Here is a 15,167-nt window from a genome sequence, read left to right as displayed (position 1 = left end):
TCACCGTCTGTCTTTCCAAGCACGGCCATTTAACTTTGAAGGTGAAATTTCAGTTTCAGTCGAGGAGCGGACGGAGCAGTTCATGTGCCAATCTGAATCCTATTTTTGAAACATATTTATTCCTCAGCCATTGTAAATTACATTTTTCCTATCGAGTCTTATTTATGTACAGTTGATTGATTCTTCTTGATGAAACATCCTCAGTGGACCCCGTCTGTTGCAAGAGCCCATCTCACATATCACAGATTGCTCATGCCTCCCTTTTATTTTCTTAACACTTCTTAAAAGCTAAATTTTTCTGTTGTCTGACTGAGTTTTGAAGAGTCTGTGCAATTTTGTACAAAGTGATGTACTTGACATACTACTTTATATTTCTGTGAATAAAATGTGAACAAACAATTGCACATCTGCTGCAGTTATTCTCGTTAATGTCACAATCTGGGAGTGCGGCCCGAAATGTTTGAGATCAAAGGCTCAGAGAAGTCAAGAGTTTACGTGTTACAAAAATAATCTGATGACGTATGCTATTTAAAGTGATGGAGCAGATAATTTGTCTCACTTCTATTTATTCATGTGTAGTAAATAAGAAAGTGTGGTTTTCTCTTGTTTCAGTTTATATTAAACTAAAAGAGGGTGAGCCATAATTAGGTCCCGATGCAAACACGCTTTGAGTAACGTTCACTTTCAGTTCATACATCTATATAACAGGTTATGAGCTAGTTTCAGAGATCATAGTGCAAAGTGTTTGACATGTTTTCATCACTTCAGCTAGACTGATAATTGTATCCCAGACATTTACCAGGCTTTATGTTTTTAATATGTAGCATCTTCAGGGAAATAAACAGACAGTCTGTCAGCAGCAGCAGCTCTCAGCAGGCTGAGACCTCCATAACATGCATTAATATCATCCCACACAGAGTTTAAACTCGCTGAGCCCCTCAGGCCTCCGGCCGTAACTCAGAGATCATTTTCGATGTGCTCAGATGCCCTCTAGAGGTCAGAGCTGATAACACTGCAGAAAAAAAGCAAAAGAAATGTTGTGTACTTGCAATAATGTATTTACTATAATAAGACACAGGAACATTAATCAAACTATTTTATTACAGCTGCTTAATACAGTTTTTCTTACACGAAATAATTTAACATGTGGCATCTTGTATGTACAGTACATACGCCCCCCCAGAAAGGGGCATAACAGTGTAATGATTTCCTTTTAATCTTAACAATTACACACTTAAAAGTCATTTTCTACATTACAGATGCAGTGTTTAGGGAAAGGCAAGGGAATTGTGCGTTGTTCAGCATGATGTGAGCATATGATTTTTCCATCCTTGTGCAAAATTTGGATGAACAGAATTGAATTAGAGCTGCCAAAAAAGGTTGTTTGGCTTTAGACTTGTCACTACTAACAGAGAGTGAATAAACTTTGTTCACACAGAAAACACCACAACTACTTGAACACTTGTTGATGGTAGAGTTGTTCTGATATCGACACCAGTATCTGGAATGCCTCCGATACTGCCTACAGTGATGGATCAGGTATCGATCATAAGTCTATGCACTGATCTGATACCATGTTACTTATCAATACATACTGAAGTAGTTTCACACGCAAATAAAATGTCAGTTTCCAGGGAAAGTTGCGCTGTGCTAAAACTACTGTTTTAGAGAGAGAATTGATTTCTGGTAAAAAGTGTCACATTAGCAATTAGCATTAAGATGTCAAACTAGATAATTAAAAAAAGTTCTAACGCATTCATTCTCTGTATGTATTTATGAACAAATATTTCCAGTTTTACAAAGGGTTTAACCTGAGACATGCTATACAACAACGACAGCCTATCCCAGCTGACACTGGGCGAGAGGCAGGGTACACCCTGGACAGGTCACCAGACTATCGCAGGGCTGACACATAGAGACAGACAACCATTCACACCTGCAGACAATTTAGAGTCACCAATTAACCTGCATGTCTTTGGACTGTGGGAGGAAGCCGGAGTACCCGGAGAAAACCCACACTGACACAAGAACATGCAAACTCCGCACAGAAGGGCTCCCACACCTGGGATCGAACCAGGAACCCTCTTGCTGTGAGGCGACAACGCTAACCACCAAACCACCGTGCCACCCATAAATTAAACATTAGACAGCAATTAAACATGAAATATATTACCCCTACACTGGGTGCTTTACAGAGCTCCATGCTTGAATTGTTGCAGGAATAAATAATCCCACATCCTGCTGCGTGGTTTGAATATTTCCGGTTTCTACTTAACGTTACGGTGTTCTCATCATCCAGCATCCCTCTCTAGCCAAGTGTGTGTGTTAGGGCTGGGTATTGTTTAAAAAACAATACCAGTACAAGTCCCCAGTGATGAAGATACCAATAGTCTTCATTTGATTCTTTTTTTGCCTGCTTTATTCCACATACAATACGTGAATCAAGGCATTCGATTGCGTAAAATGCTACCACCACTCATTTGGTGGCATCTCGGCATGCTAAACTGCCAACTCCATCAAATACACTGTGCCCGACTTCACTGCAGACTGTATGGGTTGTAGCTGCTGTGGTAGTGAGCCAATCACACATTGAATCAAGTTGAAAAACACTTGGTGGTAGTTGGCTGTGAGGAAAACCATACACATTTTTTTTCTAGATCTGGATACAGAAAGGATCGATGCAGGTATTGCTTGACCAGAGAAGTTTCCATATCACGTGGTACTGGGCTATTTCAGTCGATACCTTAAAGAAGTGACACTCAACTTACAGCCCGGGGGTCAAATCTGGCCTTCGATAAGGTCCAGGTGGCCCTCCGATCAATTTCTAATTCACAATGAAAATACATTTTCTTTTTTTAATATAAATACGGTGCCAGATTAGATCAGATCAGATCAGATCAAAATAGAGCTTGTTTATCAAAAAATGTGTCAGGAGAGGATCCCTGGAACCCCCTACAGAGGTGCGGTCTAAGCCCTGAATATGTTCAGTTCCTAGAAACGCCGTATACACCTGACTCGTGGGGCTGCTGTGTCAAAAGTGGCCCCTGGACAAACCAAACTGAGCATTCCTACCTTAAAGGTACTGAGTACCAATACCCAGCCCGAATGTGTGTAATGTTTGCTTATGCATTTTAGATCCCAGACATGAATAAATAAAGAAAATTAATATGTTCAAGTTCCTCTCTGATACAGTCGGATTCTAAAGGGACACAGTACATGAATAACAAGCCTATCTAATGCTTCTAACAAATGAGACAGGCTTTGTTTACTTCTGCAACACACTAAAAACAATCATCTTCAACTATCTGAAATTGTGCAACACTTGCAAAACAGTCTGAGGTAGCACCCCCGTCCCCTTCCACCCCCCTGAGAGTCATGACATGTAACCCCATGGGGGCTTGCCAGGTCGCTGCTTCTATTTCAGGACTTGTTGACACTGACAAAGAGTAAGCCTGCCATGGTCAGCAGCATCACCGCAGCCATCTCCAACATTTTCCCCTTCCTCCATATGTTGTAGTTCTCCTTCTTCTGCTCCTCCATGCGCTCCTTCCTGGCTTTCATGTCCCTCTCCCTCTGCAGCTGCTCCCCGTAGTGAGCCTGATAAAAGGCATCGAAATCAAACATTGTCCTCCCTCCAGTTTGGGAGAACTGCCTGGCTCTGTGGTGATGATGCTGCTGGTGATGCTGTGGGGAGCCTGTGTGTCTGCTTTTGGTCTCTTTGGAGGATGGTCTCCCTGCACTTTGTACGTCTGCCCCGCTCAGAATACCACGGTCATACTTCCTCCTCAGGCTGATGTTGCCCAGCACTGTGTAGGCCTCGCTGATCTCAGAGAAGCGCTGTGTGGCCTCCTTGTTCCCTGGGTTCTTGTCAGGGTGGTAGATGAAGGACTGCTTGTAGTACGCCGTCTTGATCTGGGCCTGTGTGGCTGCGGGGGACACTCTGAGGAGGTCGTAATAGGACGTCCTGCTTCTGTATAGCGGAGGAGCATCTTTTGAGCTGCTGTCACTCCTCCAGCTGTAGCTTCTGCTCGCTGTAGATGCTCGCAGGGTGTCAGGATGTTGCTTCAGACGCCTCTGCCTCTCTGATCGCTGCTCTGCCAGAATGAAGATGACAGTGCAGAAGGCTCGCAGCTGCTTAGGGGACCTGAAGGTGTCAGGGTGGATGGAAACAGCTTCTCTGGTCCAGGGTGTCATCCTACCATGTAGCAGCTTCTCCTGGAGGAGAGGCTGCAGTCTCGCTGAGAGATACAGGGCTGCTGTATGATGCAGGCTCTCACTGAAAAAACGGGATGAATCCAGCTCCAGAGACGTGGCACAGCGCAAAGTCCCATTTTCCTGTTGACTTTCACTTGATCTCACTCTGTAAAGTTTCTCTGGTCTTCGCTGTGTTGCTGTGCTTCTTAAAACCGGCTGAACTTCACGTTGGTGACGTGTTGACTCCTCTTTTAACCGGCTGTCAGTGAAGGTACAGTTCCCCAACAGGGCCCCGGGACTCTCTCCGGTGCACACCGGTCGGCTCTGGCTGTTTCTGAGGGCGGAGAACCGGTAAGCTCCGCTCCCCAGCCTCTGACCGACCTCTGCCATTTTACCGAGAACGGAGCAGTGAACGGGCCGGAAAACTGATGCGGCATCCGGAAACGTCACACACACAGAGTAGCCAATCAGAGTCAATGTTTACAGGAAGCTCTTATCACGGCCGACCAATCATATTACAGGTTTGTCATAGCAAACTTTTCACTTCACTTCACTTCACTTCAACTTTATTATGTCCCAATATGGGCAAATTGGGTTGCCGCAGGCACAGGCATTATAAACAAATTGCAGAAAGTACATTTGCAAAAAGTACATTTGCATGAGAAACAAAACACACAGATAAATAAAAATAAAAACCTAAGAGCATACGTCAGTCAGACAAGTATTTTTTATGACCGGCTTTTTCATTAAAAATAAATATATTATGAAAGATTTCCCAGAGAATACAATTTGATATTACCTTAACATTAAAAATGACACTGATCAATTTATTATTATTATTGTTATTATTATTTTAGGATTATACTTAAGTTTGACTGTAATTAAGGTATATTTGGTAGTAACAGCCATGAAACTCAAGGACTAGCCTCTCTAGATAAATGTATCATCATATCATCACAATAATGGGTAAATATCATCAACAATCATTTATTTAAATGAATATTGTTGTGAAGAATGCAAAAACCAATATATCTACTAGGATGTGTATTGCTGAATTGTTCTACTATAAATAAAGTAATACTTCTACTACTACTACTACTAATACTAGTACTACTAGTACTACTACTACTACTACTACTATTAATAATAATAAAAGACAGGTAAGGGCTCCTTTAAAATGAACAAACTAACAGACAAAAACACTTTCTTTAATTTGATGTCATCGAAGCCTTCTGGGAAAAAATATGTAGCCTATGGTTGGACACCAAAAATGTAATTGCTGATTTTGAATAAAGTGGCATAATTTCTTTTTCTTTTCTTTGCAAAACAAAGAATTAGGGTAGATTTAATGTATGTACATAATGCAAAAATGTAAAGGAAGGAACATTTTCATCTTGCGAAAATTATTTTAAATGGTACTTAAGTGTAAAAATACCTCATGATTATGTAAACAGATGGCAGTAGCATATATACTGTATAATACAAAAAATGTATAATACCTCCTAATTAATTAAATCTACAACGCATGTTTTTAAATACTTGACTATGATTTATGTATTTTATTTATTAATTTATTTTTCTTGTATCTTAATACTGTTTGGATTATTTTGTGTTTCTTTAATGTTGTTTTTTAAATATGTATACTGGTTGTTTAAACAAATAAATAAAGAATGGCCTTATGTTAAAACAATACACATTCTCGTACTATTATTTACTGTATGATTGTACTGTTCACCTAGGTGCACAGTAGGCGGCGACATAAGCGTCTGTGTTGCTTTTATAACTCCACAAAGAAGTGTTTGTTACGTCGCTTGCGTGTGGCGTCATCATTCTTCACATGTGGACCGTCGGCTATCACAACATTTAGCTTGTTTATGAGCTGATTTTATCAATTAACTCTTCATCTTTAGAGACCGACACACATCGAGAGACAGCCATGTCCTCCAGCTGTCGACGGCCTGAACACTCAGCTCCTCCAGATGTGGTCAGTGACGTGGGTTATTGCAGGTTTTAGCTGCTAAGCTAGGCTAACGCTAGTCTTGTCTGTTGAAGCAGGAGCACTATGGATCTTTAAAGGTCCCCTCGGTGGCTCTTAGATTCAATATAACAGCATTTTAACAGAGAACTGAATGCATTTTTGACCGGACTAACTAACTACATCATTATTTTCAATTTGCCCTGGTTTGCTAGTTTGTGTCTTATGTATTAAAGTCACTTGCAATGATAGCTCATGAGAGGTTACAGTAGAGTCAGCTGACAGCCAATACTGTGAGCTGTTTCATTGATGTAGTGAAGTTAATCTGATCTTCTCTCATCCCTGCAGTTCTACAATCAAGAAGAGGCGAAGAAATACTCTCAGAAGTGAGTCTGTGTCTTATTTATGCACAACTTCCTGTGGCTGCTGTTTATGGGGAAATTTGACTTTAGTGTGTGTTTTCCTAGAATGATCATCAGCTCAGGTGTATATTGGAAATGAAGCAGTTAAAAAAGATACACACTGTAGTTTAGGCTGCAGATAAATGCAAGACACAAACAGCTTCTGCTTCTAGTAAATGGACAGAATAAGAATAATGGAGCATCATAGATACAGTCTCTCAATCCATGATTGATTCACAGGGTTATGAGACACTATGGCTGAAAGTCTACTAAATCCAACATCAAATCTGATGGCACACCGCCACATTTAAAGATTAAGCTTGTTTGTGTAAGAATGTCTTTCAATTGCCAGATGTCCCATATTACACTGTAACTAAAATCTGTGTCTGTTGTTGCCTCGCAGCTCTCGGATGATTGAGATCCAAACCCAGATGTCAGAGAGAGCTGTTGAGCTCTTAAACCTGCCAGAGGGACAGCCATGCTTTCTGCTAGATGTTGGGTGAGTGAGTGACACTGGCTGTGTTTACATGCTGTATTACACTATTAACTTGATTTAGATTTATTTGTTCGAGAGGGATATTTGTTTTCACAGCCAGTACAACATGGCAGCACATAGAAACACAGATATACACACTGACCTGCCTCAGTGAGGATGATTGTTCAGAGTTGCTTTAGCAGGTGGAACAAAACTCCAGCTGAAGAGACCTCTTTTCCTTCTAAGAGTTGTGTATCTCCGACCAGATAAGAGTACAGTATAGTAATTTAAAGTGTTGGTTTAGGGGCTGATCAATGTCATTTGATATTGTGAGTGCTAGGTTTGTCATGGCTCTCAGGTTCATGTCTGATAGACTGGGTGTTCGAAGGCAGATGACTTTGGAGGCAGTGGGGTTAGAGAAAGCAATACTTTATTTATACAAAATGTATTTTTTCTTTCAAGCTTTAAGGGACAGTTAACCCCACAACTGAAAATACATATTTTTCCTCTTACCTGTAGTGCTGTTTATCCATCTAGATTGTTTTGGTGTGAGTTGCTGAGTGTTGGAGATATCGACTGCAGAGATGTCTGCCTTTTCTTGTGTATAATGAAACTAAATGGCACTCGGCTTGTGGTGCTCAAAGTGCCAGAAAACTACACTTTGAAAAACTCAACATCAATGTCTCTTTCCAGAAATCATGACTCAGCTACTCAGGATAATCCAAAGACCTTGTTGTGAGCAGTTTCATGTAGGAACTATTTCCTGTCTACCAAACTACACCCACCAACTGTATCACTGCTCAGAGGGAAGCACTCATATACTGCTAGCTATTGTAGCACCACTAAGCTAGCTAATGTTACAGCTGAGCTAAGGAGGACACCATTAATGTTTATGTCTTGCACTGTCATGAGCCTCTTGTCCATGAGTAGATGCATGCTTCCTTCTGTGCAGTGATTCGGTTGATTGGTGTTGTTCAGTAGAAGGGAAATAGTACCTACATGATACATACATATGTACATAACTCATCATAGAATTCAGCATAATAGAGTCATCTTGTGTGTTTGTGATGTGAAAGATTCAGATGACAGTCTGTCCTCTGTCTCTCAGGTGCGGCTCTGGTCTCAGTGGAGACTATCTGTCAGAGGAGGGACACTACTGGGTTGGAGTTGACATCAGCACTGCAATGCTGGGTTAGTTTGACACTTCTACATTTTCACCAGAAATGATCTGCCGGTATATCAATATTGTGTTACTGTGGGATTTTGGTTCTGTGTTAATGTGATATACTCTACATGTTGTCTTTTAAGCTAAATTAGAGTGAAATTATGACTTTCTAAAATGGTTAGAGTAAAAATAACTACCTTCACCCGCTCTGTTTTCATACTGACACAACTAAATGTGATTTCTCAAAAGCCCTCATTTCAATGATATGTATAAACATAATTAATTTCTCCTCAAATATTGTGCTAGAAGTAGAATGTCTTCCCAAAATGTCCCAGCTGCTCTTATGCTCTTTGAATCCAGAAGCTGACCAGCCAGAAGAAGAAATCTTTATAATCAGACAAAGTATTTGTGCATCCAAAGAATAAAGTTCTAGGCGTCTTGCTTGGCTTTGCATAATAACTAATTTAAAGAATACACAGTGAGGTAGAATTCTAGTAATTCCAGCAGACCCACCGCAGCATGTTTCAGAAGCATTCCAGAAAAATACGTGCCTTGTCGATCTTTGATGGAGCTGCAGCGCGCTGCTCTGGCACTGTGTGTGAATACTGTCATGTAATTATTAGGATACATTTATTTTAAACAGCTAATACACAGTCACAAATCTTTGATCCATGTTGTTAATGACTGGACTTTTAATGGTATTAACTTTGTCTGTATGCTGCAGTGCAACAAAGCAGGAAATAACAACAATAAACACAAAACAGAAACCTTTTAACTACATAATTTGCTCATTTACATATGGTAGAAGTGCAAACATCAAGGAAAAGGGATCAAATTGTCAACAGCTTCTAAATTACTCTGTGACAGTGTACAGTAGACAGAACAAAACCTCATCTCAGCCGGGCCCAGTGGAATTGTCCATCTCAGCTCTCTTACAGTCAAGATGTTGTCAAAAATTATATAAACAGTTGATGTATTCATCTCATATCTTGCCTTACTTTAGAGGACCGTTACACATCACGCACAGAATTAATCTTTAGATACTCCGGTTAAAATGAGACCAAACATTTTTATGGATGTCAGCTTTTGAGCCACAATGAAAGCCAAAATGTGGCCTGCAACAGATGATACGGCTTATTTTTAGCCGATGTGATTTAAAGTTAGAGAGGTGAGGAGTCAGCAGTCAGTGACAGTTTAAAACAGTTAATTAAAACACACACGCAACCAAACACCTGATCCCTTCCTGGCTTATGCCTGGTGGAGATGAAAAACATCACCATCATCTTTTTATGCACCGTTTAGTGTCAGAGGTTTCTGTCTTATCTCTCTGAGTGACATTTAGACTGTTGCACAAAGTATCTATATAATTTATTTTTCTTTTCTTTTTTTAAGTTTCATTATTTGTTTAATTATTAACTTTAAAAGTAGATTTGGATCATGATAATGTACATTGATAAAACAGAAATCCTCCTCATAGGCATGAAATCTACACTATCAAAAACTGACAGTTTCTCCCTCCAAATTGACAGCTCCTCCATTTCTCCCCCCCCTCAGGTTAAGAGTCTGGGTGTCATCCTCAACAGCACACTGTCCTTCCACTCTCATATCAATAATATTACGCGGTCTGCATATTTTCATCTCCGCAACATTAATTGTCTCCGCCCTTCCCTCAGCCCCTACACCACTTCTATTCTTGTCTATAGCCTTGTCACCTCCCGCATCGACTACTGCAATTCTCTCCTCTTTGGTCTCCCTCACAAGTCCCTCCATAAGCTTCACATGGTCCACAACTCTGCTGCTCATATCATCACCAAAACCCCCTCATTCCACCACATCACCCCTGTCCTCCAGCAACTTCACTGGCTTCCGGTTAACTTCAGGATTCAGTCCAAAATTTTACACATTCAAGGCCATCCATAACCTCGCCCCCCCCCCCCCCCCCCCCCCTCCCCCCCCCAATATTTGTCTGATCTCCTCCGCATTGCCACCTCCTCCTGCTCCCTCCGATCCTCCTCCTCCATCCACCTCTCTGAGCCCTCCGCCCGCCTCAGCACCATAGGGACAACTCTGGAACTCACTCCCACCTGACATCCGCAACATTGACTTTCTTCCACTGTTTAAATCCAGACTCAAAACTCACCTGTTCAAATTAGCATACTCTCTATGATTGCACTGTACATTTATCTCTTGTGTTTTTTTTCCTGTGTTGTTTCTTCGGTGTTGTTGTCTCTCCTTGTTGTTATTTATTACTTCATTTACTATTGAACAGTGACCTTGAGTGTTTTGAAAAGCGCTTTTCAAATAAAATGTATTATTATTATTATTATTATTATTAAATCATGTTTTCCCTGTGACAGATGTTGCGTTGGACAGAGAAGTAGAGGGAGACCTTTTGCTGGGCGACATGGGCCAGGGGATGCCTTTTCGACCAGGCACATTTGACGGCTGCATCAGGTGAAGGGCAGAGCATGCTTGTGTTTAAAAAACACATATTATAAATTTTCATTTTGAATAATGTCTGACTCTGTTTTTAATTTACCTTTTTGCGTTACTCCCTGTCAGTATCTCTGCCCTACAGTGGCTCTGTAATGCCGACAAGAGGTCACATAGTCCTCCGAAGAGACTCTACACCTTCTTCAGTACTCTCTATTCCTCTCTGGTAGGGTGTTAGCTCTCTTGTTGACTTATTTAACAAAAATCAAACACCTGCATTCCATTTTCTAAGACAAAGACCTTTGCTAACTTCTCCTTGCTATTTGTTTTTCAGTCAAGAGGCGCACGTGCAGTTTTCCAGCTTTATCCAGAAAACTCAGAACAGGTGAAATAACGTTATGCATTTTGCATGTAAAGCTGAAGTCTTCTCCAGATTCCTTTACTCACTGTCCTTTTCTTCCCTCTCTAAAGCTCGAGCTTATCACGACGCAGGCCATGAAGGCAGGCTTCGGTGGAGGCATGGTGGTGGATTACCCCAACAGCAGCAAGGCCAAAAAGTCAGTACCTTTCAGATACTGGGTTTTTATTTCAACATGTTCAGCTGCAGCCGTCTGCAATTGATTCCCTCTTAATGGCCTGTGAAATTAGCAGCAGTGTACTTGCAACACAAGGCTAATTAGAACACGATGACATTCATATTGACTCCACTGTTTGTCACAATAGCCTCGTGATGAATAACCGCACATTAAAAACGGTCGGCCTAATTTACTCACGCACATCTTGTTTGTTTCCAGGTTCTTCCTGTGTCTGTTTGCTGGAGTCACAGGAGTCCTTCCCAAGGTAAGAAACAAAGGAGCTTGTTTTTGTGGATATTTAGGATGTCTGTGTTTCATTTAAGCCTCATTATCATTACTGGGATCTCTTCTTGTTCTTTTCAGGGGTTGGGATCAGAAACGTCAGACAGAGCTGTTTCAAACCAGGTCCAGTATTCAGGACAAAGGTAAAGCTATTCACACTTGTTGTTGTCATAGTTTGATGAAACTGTTTATTCAGTTGTAAGCGGCAGAAGATGTTTGAGTCATTAGAGTTAATCTGGATTTATTTGTTGTTTGGTGTCTTTTATTCAGAGCGATGAAATGTAATGAGCTGCAGCCTCAGGCCGTCTGAGCATCAGATGAAAATTATTATGATATTTTTGTTGCCAATTTGATTTTCTTGATGTGCTTATTGCTGAAAATTGGAATGTAAGGCATTTTTTTAGAGAACCCCGAAAGTGTGGGATTTTAACACATACATTATAATTGTTGGTAAATCTTTCTTGTAGATAATTGTTTGTTCCTTATTTTTCATACCTGACATTTTTGTATCTCAGCTTCTCAAATATGAGGATTTGCTGCTTTTCTTTGTCTTTTATTATTGTATACTGAATATTTTCTGGATTTTGGACTATTGGATAGATAATGCAAGTAATTTGAATATTATGAAATTGGCCATTTTCACTTATTTTATAGACTTTTTTAGTTGCAGCCCTCCTTTACTCAGGTTAGGATACCCCCCATTTGCTTATTGATTTGTATACAAAGAGCCATTTTAAAGCAGGTCTTGGCCTTCAGAAGTGCAGGTTGAGTCATATCTGCTTTGATGAAGCCAAAAGACCGAGAGAAATCTCAAAAGGGTTGTTGTCCTGCCTAACTTAAAACACCGTCAGGCAGCTTTTCCTCTCTTTTACATTGTGATGTTCAAGTTGCTTCCGATTACACAAAGGCTTCGTTTACATTAAAGGGATACCAAAAATGAAAATTCAGCCATTATCTACTCACCCATATGCCGATGGAGGCTCAGGTGAAGTTCTCACAACACTTAAGGAGATCCAAGGGGAGAGGGGGTAGCAACACAACTCCACCTAATGGAGGCTGACGGCGCCCCAGATTCAAACCTCCAAAAACACATAATTGAAATGAAAGAGGCCGTTAGAGCTACAGGCTACAATGAGGCTAAAAACAGAGTTCAAATGAAGTTTTTCCGAACAACTTTTTATGTTGGGGCATCAGGACACTTGGATCACTACGGACGAGCAGTATGGAGATATTTTGTAGTTTCAATTATGTGTTTTTGTTCTTTTTTTCTTTTTTTTTTTTTTTTTTTGATGTTCCATTTGTGTGACCAGATTGCGTGTGCGGCATTTCAGGGCAGATTTCTGTTCATACTGATGTTAGATATGTGTCACTTTAAACATGAATGTAAACAGAAAGATCAGATCTGGGGGAAAAATTGGAATTGGACATTAAAGTCATGTAATGTGAATGTAGCTAAAGAGACAGGATGTGTGAAACATGTTGCATGGAGGATGTGGTTTATCAGAAAGAAAAGGTGCATTTCAGTTGAACTAATCAGCCCCACTTTGTCTTTGTGAAGAAACCGGTTCAAAAACATGAAGGGGAAATCAGCAAAGAAGGGACGAGATTGGATCTTTGAGAAGAAGGAGAGGAGGAGAAGACAGGGACGGTATGTACAAGCCTGCGTTTTAAACTCTCTCAGTGCAAATAAATTGGATTTAGTATCATGTGCTGAAATATTCATGCTCTAAATAATGTAACATAACTTAAGTTTTAATTGAATCACCTCTGACAAGCTGTATTCTGTAACACTTGCTGACGCCTCATCTCTGTCTGCTGTGTGTTTGTTGGCCTGCAGGGACGTTCGAGCCGACACAAAATACACTGGACGTCAGAGGAGACCTCATTTCTAGCTCTGACTCATGCAGCTGTGCCTTCATTAGCTCTCGTCTGTACCACCCCGCACACAATCACCCCTCTAACTGCAGAGTGTTCGGGCTCAATTCTTCCATCTCTTTAATTCAAGTGGATGAGATGCAAGAGTAAAATGCTATCATGGCCAATCATTTTTACATTTGGTCGAGTGTCTGGCAATCTGTTTCTCACAAATGGTGGCGAGATTGGACTCTCCATGTTCATGTTGGCTGGAAGATACCAAGTACAGTGACAGATGTCTGTACTGCCCACAGTGGAGGCAGAGACAGCACAAACAATGTTATAGAATAAAAACATTTTTTTAAATGATCAAATGTAAAATCTTCTATCTCTGGTGAGCCGTTTATTAAAAATCTACAAAAACAGAGATTTTTTTTTATGTTATTGCTGTTTATTTTTCTAGAATATAGAAGAAATTAAACAACCTCCATGCGTGTGTGAGGACAACACCCTGTTGTAGTGGTATGTATGGGAAACACAAAATGACACATACAGTGGATATGCAGATTTGTGAGATGGTCCTGTACAAACTGGCAGTTCATTAAATTAATAAAAGCCACACAAAGGGGAGAGTTGGTATGTAGAAAAAGGGAAAGGGGAAAATGGAACTACATTAAATGACTCATGATGCTGCTGCAACCATCACCAAATCATTTCTGGAAAATTACTTTTTGGATGGTTTATGTAGACTGATAGTTGCAGAAATAAATAGCACATAAAATACTGTATAACATAATAAAGACGTAAACTATTGATAAGGTAACTAAAACTGGTCTCTAGTAAGAAAACTTAGTATATTAGGGACTGTTCGTGATTTATTGGAGGAGACACTTGGAATATTTTTAAAATATTTTTTTCTGATTCCATCAAGAAATGTGGTCAAATCTAAGTTTAAGATAGTGACATTTTAAATCTCATTTAAAATGATACTAAAAAGAAGCCGTTGGCACTAACGAGGCTTTTTTCAACTTCAGGATTTCAATTTCAACGTTTAATTTTCGATCACACAAGGTAATGTTTTTAAAATCTAACAATGGCCACCGTATCAAGTTACTTTAATTTTGGCCACTGCTGCCACTGTTACATAGTGATGGCAAGGCAGCTTTATTTGTGTAGCACATTTCATATGCAAGGGCAATTCAAAGTGCTTTACAGAGCAATAAAACAGAAAACATAATACAGATACAGAAAAGAGTTAAGACAAAAAAAAAGAGGAAAAATTAATTACTAAATGATTTACAATAAACAAAAAGCACTATCAAAAATAGCAGGCAAAAAGTGCAAAGATAAAATCATCATTAAAATTGAATTTTTAAATAATTTTGCAGTTATTACAGGGTGGAGAAGGCAGTGTGAAAAAGGAATGTTTTTAGCTTTGACTTAAAAGTGTTCAGAGTCAGGGCTTGTCTTACATCATCTGGGAGGTTACTCCAGGTTTGTGCTGCATGATAACAAAACGCTGCTTCACCATGTTTCTTCTGACTCTTCTTGGGACCCTCAGTAGGCCCCAGGTGTCCTCAGGGTCTTAGAAGGGTCATATGCCACAAGCATGTCAGAGATATATTTGGACGCTGAGCCACAACTTTATGTTTGAGATTATTTAGGAAAACTGTCACTGTTGCTCATGCTGGCTGTGTGCACACTGTGATGTGTGTGTGTGATGTGTAGGCTTAATAAAGTTTGTTGGTTTGTGTGTGACTGTCATGCACATCTTGTGCTGAAGTGTGCAGACAGTTCTTTGATGATGATGATG

General features: G+C 40.2%; 2 protein-coding genes across 2 annotated transcripts; one reads left to right on the top strand and one right to left on the bottom strand.

Moving 5' to 3' along the window:
* Nucleotides 1–2,845: 2,845 nt before the first annotated feature.
* On the bottom strand, nucleotides 2,846–4,615 carry dnajc30b (DnaJ (Hsp40) homolog, subfamily C, member 30b). Its single transcript, XM_033630709.2, has one exon. The coding sequence runs from the start codon at nucleotides 4,582–4,584 to the stop codon at nucleotides 3,421–3,423; it is 1,164 nt and encodes a 387-aa protein (XP_033486600.1). The 5' UTR covers nucleotides 4,585–4,615; the 3' UTR covers nucleotides 2,846–3,420.
* A 1,377-nt stretch (nucleotides 4,616–5,992) lies between these two features.
* Nucleotides 5,993–13,781, top strand: bud23 (BUD23 rRNA methyltransferase and ribosome maturation factor). The gene is made up of 12 exons (XM_033630756.2): nucleotides 5,993–6,178; nucleotides 6,518–6,555; nucleotides 6,974–7,069; nucleotides 8,154–8,236; nucleotides 10,568–10,664; nucleotides 10,773–10,869; nucleotides 10,978–11,028; nucleotides 11,115–11,200; nucleotides 11,438–11,483; nucleotides 11,582–11,643; nucleotides 13,059–13,148; nucleotides 13,338–13,781. The coding sequence occupies exons 1-12, from the start codon at nucleotides 6,131–6,133 to the stop codon at nucleotides 13,390–13,392; spliced, it is 849 nt and encodes a 282-aa protein (XP_033486647.1). The 5' UTR covers nucleotides 5,993–6,130; the 3' UTR covers nucleotides 13,393–13,781.
* Nucleotides 13,782–15,167: the final 1,386 nt, after the last annotated feature.

This window comes from Epinephelus lanceolatus, chromosome 4 (assembly GCF_041903045.1).
Source record: "Epinephelus lanceolatus isolate andai-2023 chromosome 4, ASM4190304v1, whole genome shotgun sequence".
Taxonomy (NCBI): Eukaryota; Metazoa; Chordata; class Actinopteri; order Perciformes; family Serranidae; genus Epinephelus; species Epinephelus lanceolatus.
The sequence above is the reverse complement of the archived record's forward strand: the minus strand, read 5'-3'. Positions and strand labels throughout refer to the sequence as shown.

Excerpts from the sequence above, each read along its gene's own strand:
- bud23 (XM_033630756.2), top strand. The coding sequence starts at position 6,131 with ATGTCCTCCAGCTGTCGACGGCCTGAACACTCAGCTCCTCCAGATGTG. Across the intron at positions 6,179-6,517 it reads ACTCAGCTCCTCCAGATGTG|TTCTACAATCAAGAAGAGGC; the intron begins GTCAGTGACGTG and ends TCATCCCTGCAG. Across the intron at positions 10,870-10,977 it reads GTACTCTCTATTCCTCTCTG|TCAAGAGGCGCACGTGCAGT; the intron begins GTAGGGTGTTAG and ends TTTGTTTTTCAG.
- dnajc30b (XM_033630709.2), bottom strand. The coding sequence starts at position 4,584 with ATGGCAGAGGTCGGTCAGAGGCTGGGGAGCGGAGCTTACCGGTTCTCC.